Source organism: Protopterus annectens, chromosome 15.part0 (genome assembly GCF_019279795.1).
Source record: "Protopterus annectens isolate FY-2018-M chromosome 15.part0, PAN1.0, whole genome shotgun sequence".
In the NCBI taxonomy this organism is placed as follows: domain Eukaryota; kingdom Metazoa; phylum Chordata; order Ceratodontiformes; family Protopteridae; genus Protopterus; species Protopterus annectens.
Window position 1 is genome coordinate 303,481,752 of NC_056749.1, and position 14,069 is coordinate 303,495,820.

General features: G+C 39.1%; 1 protein-coding gene across 1 annotated transcript in view; it reads left to right on the forward strand.

Annotated features, from left to right (window-relative positions):
• The window catches only part of TMEM179B (transmembrane protein 179B), a 495,505-nt gene that overhangs the window by 301,874 nt on the left and 179,562 nt on the right, over positions 1-14,069 (forward strand). The window contains exon 3 of the mRNA XM_044057072.1: positions 8,705-8,839. Coding sequence (XP_043913007.1) covers positions 8,705-8,839 — 135 coding nt within the window. The remainder of the gene's footprint in view (positions 1-8,704; positions 8,840-14,069) is intronic.

Genomic DNA, 14,069 nt, shown 5'->3' on the forward strand with positions numbered 1-14,069 from the left:
TTAACAAATCTTTATTGAAATATCACTTATGACATAGGCAAACTTGCATTTATATAAATGAAAACAAACCATGTTAATATATTTTCAATGGTAGACATTATACATAACATATAATCTTCTATAAGGTTATTGTCAGTTGAACATTACATAGCTAATTCAATTTCTACATTCCCTTAAAAATCATTCCTCCTTCAAAACATTGTTTTGCATACATTTTCCCCGGCTTCCCATTTTTTCTATGTAATTTGCTCCTACCCTTTTCTAAAGATTCCACTTCGGTTATTTTATGTCGGTTACTATATTCACTACTTCTGATGTGGTTGGTTTAGTTTTATTTCCATTTTCTAGTAATTGCTTTTTTTGGCAGCCAACAGAATTAAACTTGACAAGGCCTTCGGATGTCTAGGTAATTCAGATCCTCTATCACAGCTCAAAAATCATTTTCTTAGTTACACCATATTGTTCATCTAGTTATTTCTGACTGAGTAGTCTTCAGGTGATTTTTAAAGTCAGCCTACTCATTACACTATCAAAAATACATTCCTAGTTGCGTCTTTTTTCCCCATTACACCTCCAACATTTACAGTCTACCTGAGGAAAAAATATTGGAGTCTGCTTGGGGTATAAAAATTCCTATGTAAACAATTCCAAGCAAAAATCCTAAATCTTCTAGACTTTGTTGTATATTTGGGTGCCATACATATATCCTCCCATTGTTTCTTTGTGAATTGCTTATCCAGTCTTTTGCTAATTCTTTCTAACCTCCTCTGATTGATTCCTATAGTTATTATACAGTATTTTATATGCTGTACTAATTATCCCAGTCTACCTGAGGAAAAAATATTGGGAGTCTGCTTGGGGTATAAAAATTCCTATGCAAACAATTCCAAGCAAAAATCCTAAATCTTCTAGACTTTGTTGTATGTTTGGGTGCCATACATATATCCTCCCATTGTTTCTTTGTGAATTGCTTATCCAGTCTTTTGCTAATTCTTTCTAACCTCATCTGATTGATTCCTATAGTTATTATACAGTATTTTATATGCTGTACTAATTATCCATTTTTAACAGCAGCTTCTGTTTTAGATTCAATTAAAAACTCTACCATTGTTGGTCTTTCATTTGGGATCCATCCCCTTTTCCTTTCTCTTTGCCTAGTTTCTGATATCAATCCTAGATAGGGAAGACCATCTCTGGCCTGCATCCGGCCATCTCTCCTTTCTCTGTTCCCATGTTTGCTTAGTTCTTAGAATACTTTTTGCTGTTTTAGGACTATAATATTCTGTATGGACATTGTTGTTCTCCTTAAGGATCTGCATCCAATATCCCAGTGTCTCCTTATTTCTTGAGCTTCCCCCCCATTTCTTCACCATCTCTTTCCACTTTGAATTATAGCTTTCTGTTTGCGCTACATATAGGAGTCTTAGCTGTGTAGCTCTGAAATATTCCTTCAAACCACGTAATCCCGAACCACCTTGTAGTACCTGACTCCAGTCCTCTTCCCCCTCCCAGATAAAAATTGTTTCAGTTGTATTAGCTGATATCCACAACTTCTCCTCTGGTTGATAAAAATATGCCTGACCTGTGTATAAAACTAAAGGAACTAAAAACATTTTCACTGCTTCTATCTTGCTGTTCATATCTTTAAAACAGAGCTTCCAGTTTCTCAGTTGTTACATTATCTTTTGCTTAGTCTCTTCCCACGTATTTTAGATGCCATAACAGAATCCTTTTTAACCCATACACCTAAGTACTTTATTTTATCATGTCCCCATAAATGTGGGTGTTGCCAAACCAATTCATGTGTGGGTACATAGTTTACTGCTATTGCCTTTGTTTTATCTTCATTAGTTTTGTATCCCAAAAAGACTTGTGGAACATTCTGAGGCAGTTTCAAGACTGAACTGTCTTTTTCTGGTTTTATCTGGTACAAAATAATACCATCTGCAAATTGAATTTGAGTCCCTTTTTTCTTTGCCAGTAGTTCTAAATCTAACGTAAATAACAAAGGGGGAAATAAGACACCTCGCTTGGTTCCTCTGTTCAAACAGAACTCACCTGTGAGGACCTCCATACTTTAATTTTTGCCTCCAGTCCCTTATATATCAACATAATTAACTTTATTGTGTCAGGGAATGCAAGTGCTTCCATTTACCTACTCTTAAAGTCCCAGCTTACTCTGTTGAATGCTTTCTGTGCATCAAGACTCAACAACCACAGTGATATTTTCTTATATTTTGCTTTCCTGTGGCTGATCATTGTTCTGTTAATGTTGTAAATATTTGCCTCCCCACCACAAAACCACACTAATCCATATCTATCAGTTTTGGCAACACCTTTGCCATTCTTTTAGCCATTATAGACCTAAACACTTTGTAATCATGATTTAAAATTGAAATGGGCCTGTATAAAGTTGGATCTGATGAGTCTTTGCTATATTTAGGTGTTACAGCCACCACAGCTTTCTTCCACGATGTTGGTGATTCACCTGCTTTTAAAATACTGTTCAACAAAACCTTCCAGATCTTTATTATTTCTTCCCTCCTAACTTCCAAACTTCCACAGGAATACTGTGTATTCCTGGAGACTTCCCTGTAGATTGGTCATATATCACCATTTTGTATTCTTTCTTCCTTTACTAAATATTCCTCGTTGAGCATCATCTAATTCTAACCTTGGCATATTCAATTCTTCCACAAATGTTTCCATTTGTATTTTTTCTTGATTTCCACATTTCACTGCTTTATACAGATTTTCATAAAGTTCTGAAATATTAATAGTACTAATACAGGATCTCTGGTTATTTTCCTTGTTATAGGCTCCCTAAGGTTGACAACAGCCCTTTTCTACTTTCTGTTGCATGAGTCGTTGTGATGAAAGCTTTTGTGCTATTATCAGAAAACAGTTGCTTAACAACAATCTTTCTAAACTCATACATATTATCCACATAGTCCCTCATTTTCTCCTTAGAATGTGGCAGCTGTGCCTTTTCTTGTGTGAGAGTCCCCTTATTCTGCAGTACTTTAACCTTTGTCAGTCCCTGTAAACAATTATTGTTACTTTTAACCATATATCGTTTTTATTTCTACCGAATTTTTAAACTCCACTTTCATTGTATCACATTCCTTATCTATATTTTCTATAGAAGCTTGTTTCTCCAATAGCTCCCAAATAATTTTTACTACCCATTTCTAATAGATGGGTAAGAAAGCAGCATTGTCTCATTTTTATATCATTACCCTGCATCTTTATTTTATTATTGATGTGGGATCTGAAATATATTGGATGTGTATCAAAACTTTAAATGCACGTGTTCCTGTGAAGTATAGTTTCTGTCTAGCCTAGCCTAGCCCAGGTTTTCTACCTTGGGGAAATATGTGAATTCTGTCTGAGCTCCTGCTACTGAATTCACATTTTTCATGCCAAATATTTCATAAACTTCATAAATTTCTTCAAAAATCTACCCTCTTCTGTTAAATTTTCCCTTCTAGGCCCCCAAATACATCCTGACTGCTGCAAAGCTAATTCCAGTCCCCGGCTCTTAGTAGTATTCCCTTCTGAAAGCTGATTATTCTACCAGAATTTTCCACTGTGGCAGTTTTAGGTGGCTTATAAGTACATGCCAGTGTAATCCTCCTCCCTTGCTAGTAGCCCCTTACTACTACAAATCTAGCATTTTTTTATCAGTGTTGAACCTCCTCTAGCAGTTAATGCAAGTACATCCATTTTCCTTTGTCCCAGATATTCAACTGAATAACCAACCTGAAATCCTTTCTTTATCAAATTCACATGTTCAGTACTTTCCAGATGTCTCTCTAGTAACATAACTATTTGCACTCTGCTTTCTTTTTGTATATACCTTTGAGACCATTCAAATTCAATGATAATATAGAAAGTGCGTTCATTATGATGAGACTTTATTAATCCCACCTGTTATGTATAACAGCTTTTTTTTAAATGTCTAGTTTCAGCTTTTGTGTTATATGCATACACCAATGTTTGGCAAATTGATATTTTATACAGTTGTTTGTTTACTGCAGTGGTGGTGCTGCGGTAACTTTGTCGCCTCACAGTAAGACGTTGTCCTGTTTGATTCTTAGCTAGAACGTCGTCTGTGTGGAGACATACGTGAATTGGCGTACCTTCGTTGAAGGTTTTGCGTCATGGCCAGCAACTCGGCACGTAAAAATCTGCTGCCAATCATTAGCGGACCGGAGTTCCGTTGTGGCGACCCCTAACCGGGAAAAGCCGAAAGACACAGCATACAGTTGTTTGTTAGCATATTCATTTGAATCTGTGTCATGTCTTATAAGACTTTGTTTTATTTATTTTATTTTATGTCTGCATTTATTTTTTGTTGAAACAAAAACATATCACGAGAACACCCCCATAACATATTAACTTAATACAAACACACAAAACTATGTATATCTTAAGATGATAATGAAGTTTAATCCTCCTAATAGGAAAAGTTGTCTTAGATTGACAGCTACACTCATAGGCTTTGATTGATCTGTAATTAAGGTTATGCATGCTAAAATGCATGGTACAGCCTGTGCTTCTTACAGTAAGTGTTGTCTGTTTTTGTCTTATCTTTATTCCTCTCCCAGATGTAGAAAACAACGTGAATGCTTTCAGAAAACGCCATCTTTAGCCATTCAAAGAAAAAAAAAAATTCTGTTTTTATTGCCCTCTTATCAACTTATCTCCATAAAAACATGAGATCCAGATACACAGTTGCCTTCAGCTACAAGTTTCTCATGTTGCATTTTGAGCATTTATTTGCTAAAGGAAAACTTTTCCTTATGTCTAGTATTCACTTATTTGCTTGCTTCCACTTAAAATGTGTTGTTAGAGCAAAGCAAGGGTCTTAATCCAGTCATTCCCCTGTGCAAATGTAAGAAAAGCATATCAGTTTTACTTACGTCATGCTGTTTTGGCCAGGCTTTCTTCTCTTTTTACTTTACGGTGCCTACATTTCTTAAAAAAGGTACCTATTTCATTCCCTTCCCTTCTCCTTAATGTTCTTCCAGCCATTAATGACATGAAGTAAGCCATATGCTTTGGAGTCCCCTACAAGTTTAACTAAGTCAAGAAAGTGCAATATTTTCAAGTTTTCTTGTTCAGCCATGTTTCACAAATGTAATTGTTGCTTTGTAATCCCACGTTTATTCATTAATTTCCAGGTTGCTGGTTTTCTTCTTGTTGGTCTGCATCTCCCAACTCTAATCTCTGGTTCATTTCTAACATACTTCTGTTTTTTTTTTTCTGGTTAACTCCTATGCTTTTCACCATCTCAAAAGCATTTTCCTTTGGAACATTGGACAGGGTTTCACTGGCAAAGTTTCTGTAGCAGCTTTATTATCAGAAGACTAAACAGAGTCCCCTTATGTTTGATCGCTTACTTTTTGTTGGACAGACTTTTGTATTTCCTCTTTAGCATGTTCCTGCATCAGAATGACTGATCCTCCAGGAAAATGTATTCTGAAGATAGCTGGATACAGCAGCTTGAATTTTGCACATGACTTTCAACATTCCCTGATTGTTGGAATAAATTTACTCCTCTTCTGTCTGACATAGAGTGAGTGATCATTTTTTCACAAACACACTGCTTTCTCCAACTTTTAGTACTTTGTCCTTCTGCCACAATTTTGTCAGAATGAACTCTTTCTTCTGGTAGAACTGCATCATTGCTATTAGAGGTCTTGGCTACTGGCCAGGTTTGGCACATTCACACAATGTACCCTTACAGTTAACAGCTCCGGCTGTAGAATAGCAGTCTAGTTGTTTACTTGTGCTTTCATAAAATTAATACAGCACAATGTGTTCCTTCTTGTTTTTTGTAGTGCAGCAGAAATTCACAGGTTTTCCGTACATACCCTATACTCTAATTATACCATTGTATGAAACATCTCTTCTTGAGCAGTCTCCTACTTAGCCAGCCTTTTCTTCATTTCATCTTGTGATTTTTGTATTTTTATCAGCTCATCTGAATATATGTAAAACTTTTCTTTTTTCCAACCTTTTGTTATTTGAGTTGACCAACTCTTTCAGTGTTTTCTTTATTTTTAATCATCTCTGAGCAGATTTGACTTAATTTTTCCTCTAGATTACTGGAAGTCATGTCTTGCACCAAAGCTGGAACTTAAACTGCTTTTTGCTGAATACCTGCAGGATTCTTCCCAGCCAGTGTTCTCTCATCACTCTTTGTGGTTGATTTTCTTTCAGGTTCTCTAAATTTTTTCATTTCTGTCATACAGGCAGTGTACTTTACTTACCAGTAATTGAAATTTACCCAGAAAGACAAATTCACTGGCGCTGTCTTCAGAGTTTTTCACACTGGGAGAGCTGAAATTAAGTTGTTAGCCATCTTTGAAGTCCCGAGCTACAGCTAATTCTGTTGCCTTTTTCCGAATTGTGATTTCAGATAACTTTTTTTTTTGAGGCATCTACCTCTACACTTTTCTCAAAATGTATCAAGTGGATCATTTCTGCAGTTTTGGAGCAGTGGGTTGCCAATGCACTCCTTAGAGTATGTTAGTTCTTCCATTGCATATCTATAAGCAGGGCTTGTACTGCTTTATTCTTCTTCTCATTCTTAATGAATGATGCTGCAGCAATGATCCCTATTATGAATGTAATAAAGCTATGTGATAACCATACCTCTCAACCTCTTGGCACAAGAAATCTGGACAAAGCTTAAAATAATGGGGGTTGGCAGGGCAGAGGTCCAAAAATAGGGACATATTTTAAATATTGCTGTTATAACATTAGAAAGTTGCTAGAATGATAGGATTTGTGTTAACATGAATTTTCTGAAGGATATGAAGTTTGAAACACAAATATGTCACTATTTAGTGACTTCAGTCCTCAGTGATGTGCCAAAAACAGAAATTTTATGAGGAAAAGATAAAAAAAATATGAGGCAAAAGGCAAAAATGTGGGCAGCTGAGTGGTATGGCTGATAACTTCCTATAGCAGTGGATGTTTGAATACTGGGATTACTGCTTCAGTAACAACTGCTTGTTACATTTCCTCAAAGATGTATGGCTGTAAATGATTTAAAAAGCAAAAGACGTTGTGATGTCTTTTCACCCTGATTACTATCTTCCTGTCTTGGGATCTGTAAATTTGGGGATATTGAGTGTCTTAGAGGTCAGTACTAGCACGGGCATCTGCCACTGATGTACTTACTGGGAGTGGGGTAACACCAACAAGAAGTGAAGAAGGGATAGACTTCTCTCCATCAAGAAGTGAAGAAGGGATAGACTTCTCTCCATTTATTACCTGTGTTAGCCTAATATCTGTGACATTGGGAGGAGATCCATCCATGCAAGGGACATTGGAAACTCTGGATGTTGGGCTGGATAGACAGACATAACCTGCAGCTGAAGTTTTATTCTTGATGAATGCTACTGCAACAGTCCAGTTTTTAAGTATCAGCTGCTATGGTAAGTTACTACAAAGCTGTTCTTTCTGAACTGTGCAGTCACATACCAAGGTATTGGTTTCATTCAGGAACTTATGGCTGAAAGTGTCAGCCAGGTGTAGATTAGAGATTTTTTAGATCTTGGGTTTTCTGTATTTTGTTGTCATCTGACTAAGCAAGTGTTATACTTAAACAAATGTAGCTATTTCTGCTTTCAGAATCCATTGAAATATGCCCTAATCTATATATGTGTCTACCTGATGTTTAAGTATCTCATTGGACTCAGTGAAATCACATGCAGTTAGGGAGGGCTGCAGTCTGAACATTAATTGTTCAGTGGTTCGATTAGTTGTTAAAGTAAACAATTCTACAGTAGACAAGCTCTAATGAATTTTATGTGTCCGTCTTACCTCACAATGCAGTAGTGACTACAGTGGTTACACGTGTTTATAGCTGATCGTGGACCGAGTGGAGGGGGTCCAATATTTTTCAAAGAACACTTGTGTTTAAGGAACCAGGACATCTTAAATCCCACATTTTTCTCATTGTTCTTTGGCCAGAGGTATTGCATATGAGAAATAGACAATTTAGTTTCTTGGATTATTTGATGATTTGTATCACTGAGCACATCTGTAATTTGATGATTTGGGAGATGTGGGGAATTCCTTATGTCACAAGATTGCATACTTCTCATATACTTTAGTCTCTGCAGGTACTGGATGTCCACTGCAAATATTTTTTACAGTAATTTTATTAATGTGGTATTGATGCTGCAAAGGCATCAAAGCAAACTGTAGGCTGCAGAATAAGAAAACATTTTCAGACCAGTACAGCTTTGTTTTCATGGTATATGTACTGGGGAGTGCACTTTTGTGTAGTGCATGTAGACAAGGGGCATAGTCAGGATTTTTGAAATTCTATATCAGCTTCCAAATTGTAGACATCACTTTCCAGAAATATAACACTTGAAACTACCATAAAGTAGAGGCTTAAGTTAAAAAAATCTATGTTTAGCAAATTAGACATTCAGACTGAAAAGGCCATTTAACTAAATATATAACTGCAAACCATGATAAATATGTCTCATTAAAATAAATTTAGGATGTCTCCCTGCATAAAATATTTTTTTAAAAATATGCATATGCTGAGATGTACCTGGCATGTACATGGCTACAGTCACGCATCTAGGAAATGAAAAGTAACACAAAGGGAGAAATGTGATGTTCAGCTGTCTGTATTTGAAAAATAAAACAAAAACTGTTTTTTTTTTTCCAGGGAGTCTGTATGGATGAACTTCTATTTTGCTTGCTGTGGAATCTTCGTCTTTTTCTTGCTGATTTGCAGTTGCATCCTGCAAGTGGGGTTTGACAAGTTGTGCACCTCCATTTTAGAGAACAAGGAAATAAAAAGGTAAGCATGCACTGGGAATTGAAGCCTTTTCTACCAGGAGTTGTGTAAATCAATTGGATATCCATTTAATACTGTTTAATAACTTACAGTGCTGCATGTATGGAGAACTACAGCATTTGATTTTACATACTGTCATCTGCCTAGGATGGTCCACCTCAGTTGCATTGTCTTGCATGTGGTGGAGTTCTGAGATGGTCCCTCCACTGCAGAGTAAGGAGATTGTATCACTGACAGAGATTCTGCTCAAATCACTTTGTTATTGGTAGCATTTTACCTGCCTGTATTGGCAGTAGTTAATCAGGTAAGATATCTGGAAATGGGTACTTTAATGGGGGCAACCTGGGAGCTTTGGACTGATGACATTAATTGCTCAGATTCCCACAGTATCCACATAGAGGCTGTTCATATCACTTCAATGCATGCTGGGAGCACTAGGCTTAGCTGTTCATTCACTACACTTGTATACAAGTTTGCACTGCTATATGCAGATAGTATTCCAATGAACATTGAGTCAAATTGTAACCATTAATAATGTGGCATCAGAAAAGGTTATGAAAAGTAGGACATTTGTTTGTCTTACGTTTCACATATTAGAATGCAGCACCGGTCATGTTTCCATTAATGTGAATACATAAATTTTACTTGTTTAAAGTAGCAACGTGAATTAACCAGAAGTTTCCATTAGTTTTTCAGACGTTTTGCCATCAGATAGTTTAATCAGTATTTTGTCTTCGATGTGACTGTTTATAATAATTTCTTCTGATTTCTGATGGTACAGTATTTGTAGAGTTCTTCAGACACATGCAGAGAACAGAATCCCTTGTGCAGTTCCTGATGATGCACTTTATTTGCTGAGTTTTTCTTGTAAGAGCTTACCAGGCATATGTTGCTCAAGCTGGCTAAGTACCTTGCTAGGTCATGCCTAACCGTGTGTTTTGTAGTGAACAGTACAAAATTTAGTAATACAAATGGCAGCTCCAAAATAGCAGTTTTAGGAGGAGTATAAATGCATGCCAGCATAATAGTCATCCCTTGCTAGTAGCCCCTTACTGATATACATCTGCTATGATCGTCTTTTTTTTCCCTGTTATGTCGCTACTGGAGCTCCTCTAGCAATTAATATAAGTCATTCTATTTTTCTTTGTCTGTGATATTGTGCAGCGTTTGCATCCTAAAATCTTTCTTTATCAAGTTCACATGCTCTTCTTTCCAAATGTGTCTCCTGTAACATTGTTATTGCCACTCATAACTTGTTAATACAATTAATTATTCTTTCCTTTTTGACTTTTCATGTGTGGCCATTCACATTCCAAGTTAATGTGGGAAGTGTCACAATTATGCTAAGACATTATTCCCACCTACTGTATATGGTAGCTTTTTAAAAAGTTTATTTCCAGTTTGTGTGATACATGCACCCATTAATGTTTGGCAAGCTAATTCTTTATGCAGTTTTTTTCTTAACTTCCGAACGTATGTCACATTTTGCAAGATATTTTGTTTTAATAAAAACCCTGAGACAAAATAATAAACGTACCCCCCGAACATTCCCATAACCTGTTAATTTAATACAAACTCACATAACTATGTGTATCTTCAAGTTTAACCCTCCTAATAGGAACATTAGTACCACGTAGACAGCTGCTAACATAGACCGTAATTAACCTGAAATTGAGGTTATCCATGGATGCATATTACTGCCTCTGCTGCTATGCACACCCCCCTAGATGTGAAAACTACTTGCATACTTTCAGAAGTCTTTAACTTTTAACCTTGAAGAAACCAATGATGTTCTGTAGTCCTGTCTCACCTTCATTCTTACATATGGGATCAGAGCCGATCCTTGGTTCCGACTCGGCCTGTTTACAAGCTGGAAGACTTCTAGTTGGCTCATGGCTAGGTAGGTATCCCATGGTGCACCAGTACAATCCCCAGATCTCGTTTGCCGCGTCGATGAGTTCAGATGTGCTTCTCTTTCGCTCTGGCTAAGTCTTCAAATTTATTCAAAGTTTTTGGATAATTTTTCTGTGTTACCTTAATATAGCATCGTATAGTTATAGTTAGTGCAATTTTGGCCGTTTAGTACTTTGTATCCTGTGTGCCAGTTTTTGCTCATTTAATATACTTGTTCATAATTAGATATTAGTAATTGTAGGTGCCTTTTGCGCTCAGGCTGTGTGTGTTGTTAAATAGTTATAGGTCATAACTTTTTTGTGGATTTCCGCTTGCTAATATATTTAGTGTTGCAAACAGAACGAGGTTCTGTTTATTTTGTGTAGTAATTTCTACATTTGAGACTTTATTCCTGTTGGATGTGTGCGGCTCTTTCAAACTTTTTCTGTCCCTCCTAGGTCTGTTTTATTTAGAAGACCTAGTTTTCCCTTTTTCTTCCTTCCCGGACTAGGCTCGTTTAAGTTAGAGGACCTAGTCCTTGTGGTGTCTATTTACCATTCCTGTAGGGCTAGGCCTGTTTAAGTTAGAGGACCTAGTCCTCCCTTTCTTTTTCAGTGTGTGTGAATTCAGCTTCTGTCAGAATGTCTAAGGAAAGCAAGGACTGTATGCCATCTGGCTTCAAAAAATGCTCACAGAAGATGTCTATAACGGATGGCCACAGTAACTGCTGTCTTGGGGCCATCCACTTACAGGAAACTTGCTTATTTTGCCACTCTTTTAGTGCTAGAGTGTTGCAAAAAGAAAAATAAGCTTATTCTAAAAGGTCTCCTAAAACCTTCTTTTGAGAAAGATCTGGCTAGCTCTTCCTCCTCTGCCAGATCTCAGGGATCTAAAAAGGAAAAGACTTAAGTCCTCTAAGAGGCCCTCCCCGGCACCGGCTGGTGTCTCGGAGCCTCCTCTTAAAATGACTAAACCTGACAAATTTACTGTCTGTTCAGCTCCATGGAGTTCGGAGCCAATTGAGAGTTGTACTACTGTGATTACAAGGTCGGTGCCAAGTAGCTTAGAACCGACCGCTGAGAGTATTCAAAGAAAAGTCTTTGGAACCATTACTGGTCTCCCCTACATTGAAATCACCAATATTGCAGAGATTCCATTCTCCTACTCTGTCCTCCAGGTCAGGAGTTTATCAGAAGAAGATGTGGACAGGGTAGTGCTGAGACCTTTGAAGTCGTCTGCCTTACCGAAATTGTTGTTGGCCCCGACTCAGTCAGTTATGCCCCCTTCGGTGATTCCTCCTCCGAGCCATGCTGGCCTTTCGGAGCCAGAGTGTTTGGTACCGCTGGTGGAACCATCAGTTCCAGCTTCCCCTGTGGTTGTTTCGGAACAGAGTCCTGCTCCGCCACTCTTGGTGCCGTTCATGGTGTCTAGGAGCCGAAGCTCCCTGGTAGGCCCTGACAGGGATGCCTGGAATCGAACCTCTTCAGTTCCGAGCCTCCCTCTCGGCACGTCGACGAGGGTGAGTTTGGATCCTGCATCTGTCTCGGAGCCGATGGCTCTGGAACCGATGGCATCCTCAGCCTCTTTGGAGCCGGAGAGGTCGGCATTCGAGATGATGATGAGCATGCTGTCCTGATCGTCAGCTCCTACCAGGGGTACTGACCCTCTTCCCCCTAGGGCACCTACTTCTGTCTCAGCTCCTACTCCCTCCTTTTACAGCAGAGACCCGCAGCCTCAGGAGCCACCGGCTGGTGGCCCCCACTCTTCCGTGACCTCCCCGGAATATCCTCCTGCGGAACCCCCACGGAAGAGAACATGTAAGAGAAAGCATGTAGACTCCCAGGATGAGTCTCTGACCTCTGACACTGACCTTGAGGAGTCAGTAGGGTCCCCCATGTCGTCCTCTGATGTTTCCTTCATAGACATCCTGGAAATCCTTAGGCAGAAGTGAGACTAGCCCACTGTCACCCCTTCTGATGAGGAGTCAGTGTACCTGAAGGTTTTCGGGTTTCAACCTACAGCCTCTTGGGTGTCTCCACCTTTTGACGAACTGATGGAGCTAGTTAGTTGGAAGGTGTGGGATACTGCTGATGCCATGGAGCCAGTCCCCAGGAGACCAAATAAGTTTATTTCTGCTCCCAGAGAAAAGGAATTTTTATCTAAAGGTGTTCTCGTAGATGTCATGGTGGTGGCAGCGGCCACTAAGAAGGAGCTAGCGGAGACTTCTTCTGTTCATCTGCCGAATAAGGAGTGTCGAACGATGGACAGATACGTGAAGCATATCTTCTCTTCAGCGGCATTTACTCTTAGATCGCTGAACTACCTTACACACTTCACAAGGCTTCAGAGAGATCTCCTTAAGGAGTTAGGAGATTCTCTACAAGGTACATGTACTGAGGGAGGCCCCGACAAGGTGTCTCCCCAGTTATCCACGTTGAACTCTATTGTCAATTCATCCATGAGGCTTATTTCATATGCAGCCGATGGAGAGAGTAGAGCAACAGGTTCAGCAGTTCTCTTAAGAAGTCATTCCTGGATGCGTTTGTGTAATTTTGCGAAACCGTTCAAGTCTACCTTTACCAAAGCCACCTTAGACAGTTCCTCATTGTTTGGACACAAGGTGTAAAGGACATTCTCATCCGGTGCGAGCAAGAAGGGAAAACACTCTGCTGTGGGAGTACGTTTTACTGTCCCCTCTAGACCATACCTTAAGGGTCAGAGGGGTGGTAAAATGTGGTTCAAGACGTCCCAGAGGTTTTTCCAAAATGCACAGGGTGACTCCTCCTTCAGAGGCAGAGGAGGAGGAGGAAATGGTAGATGCTGCCCTAGAGACGGGCAGACCGCATAACCAAGGAGGCCACGATTCGTTTTGGGGCCAGCCTTACCAGCACTGGTGATGTGGGGCCCGATTGTGCTTCTCTGGAGCCGGTCGGGGGTCGCATTTCTTTGTATCCTGAAGCCTGGCTAAGTATCACTCAAGATAAATGGGTAAAAAGAATTATTACCAGAGGTTATGTCATACCCTTTTCCCTTCCACCTTATGTTCCCAAGAGGATCCCGGATGTTCCACCCAATCACAGGGATCAGGCAACTGTGGAGGTCAACAAGTTGCTAACAAAAAGAGTCATCCAAACTGTCTCAGCAGACCAAATAGGATCCGGAACTTACACCAGATTCTTTTTAGTGCCAAAACGTACAGGGGACTGGAGGCCCATCTTGGACCTCAGCAGATTGAATGAATCCGTAAAGAAGGACAAGTTCCGGATGGTGACACTGCAGTCTATACTCCCGTTATTAGGGAAAGACAATTGGATGTGCTCAATAGATCTCCAAGACGCTT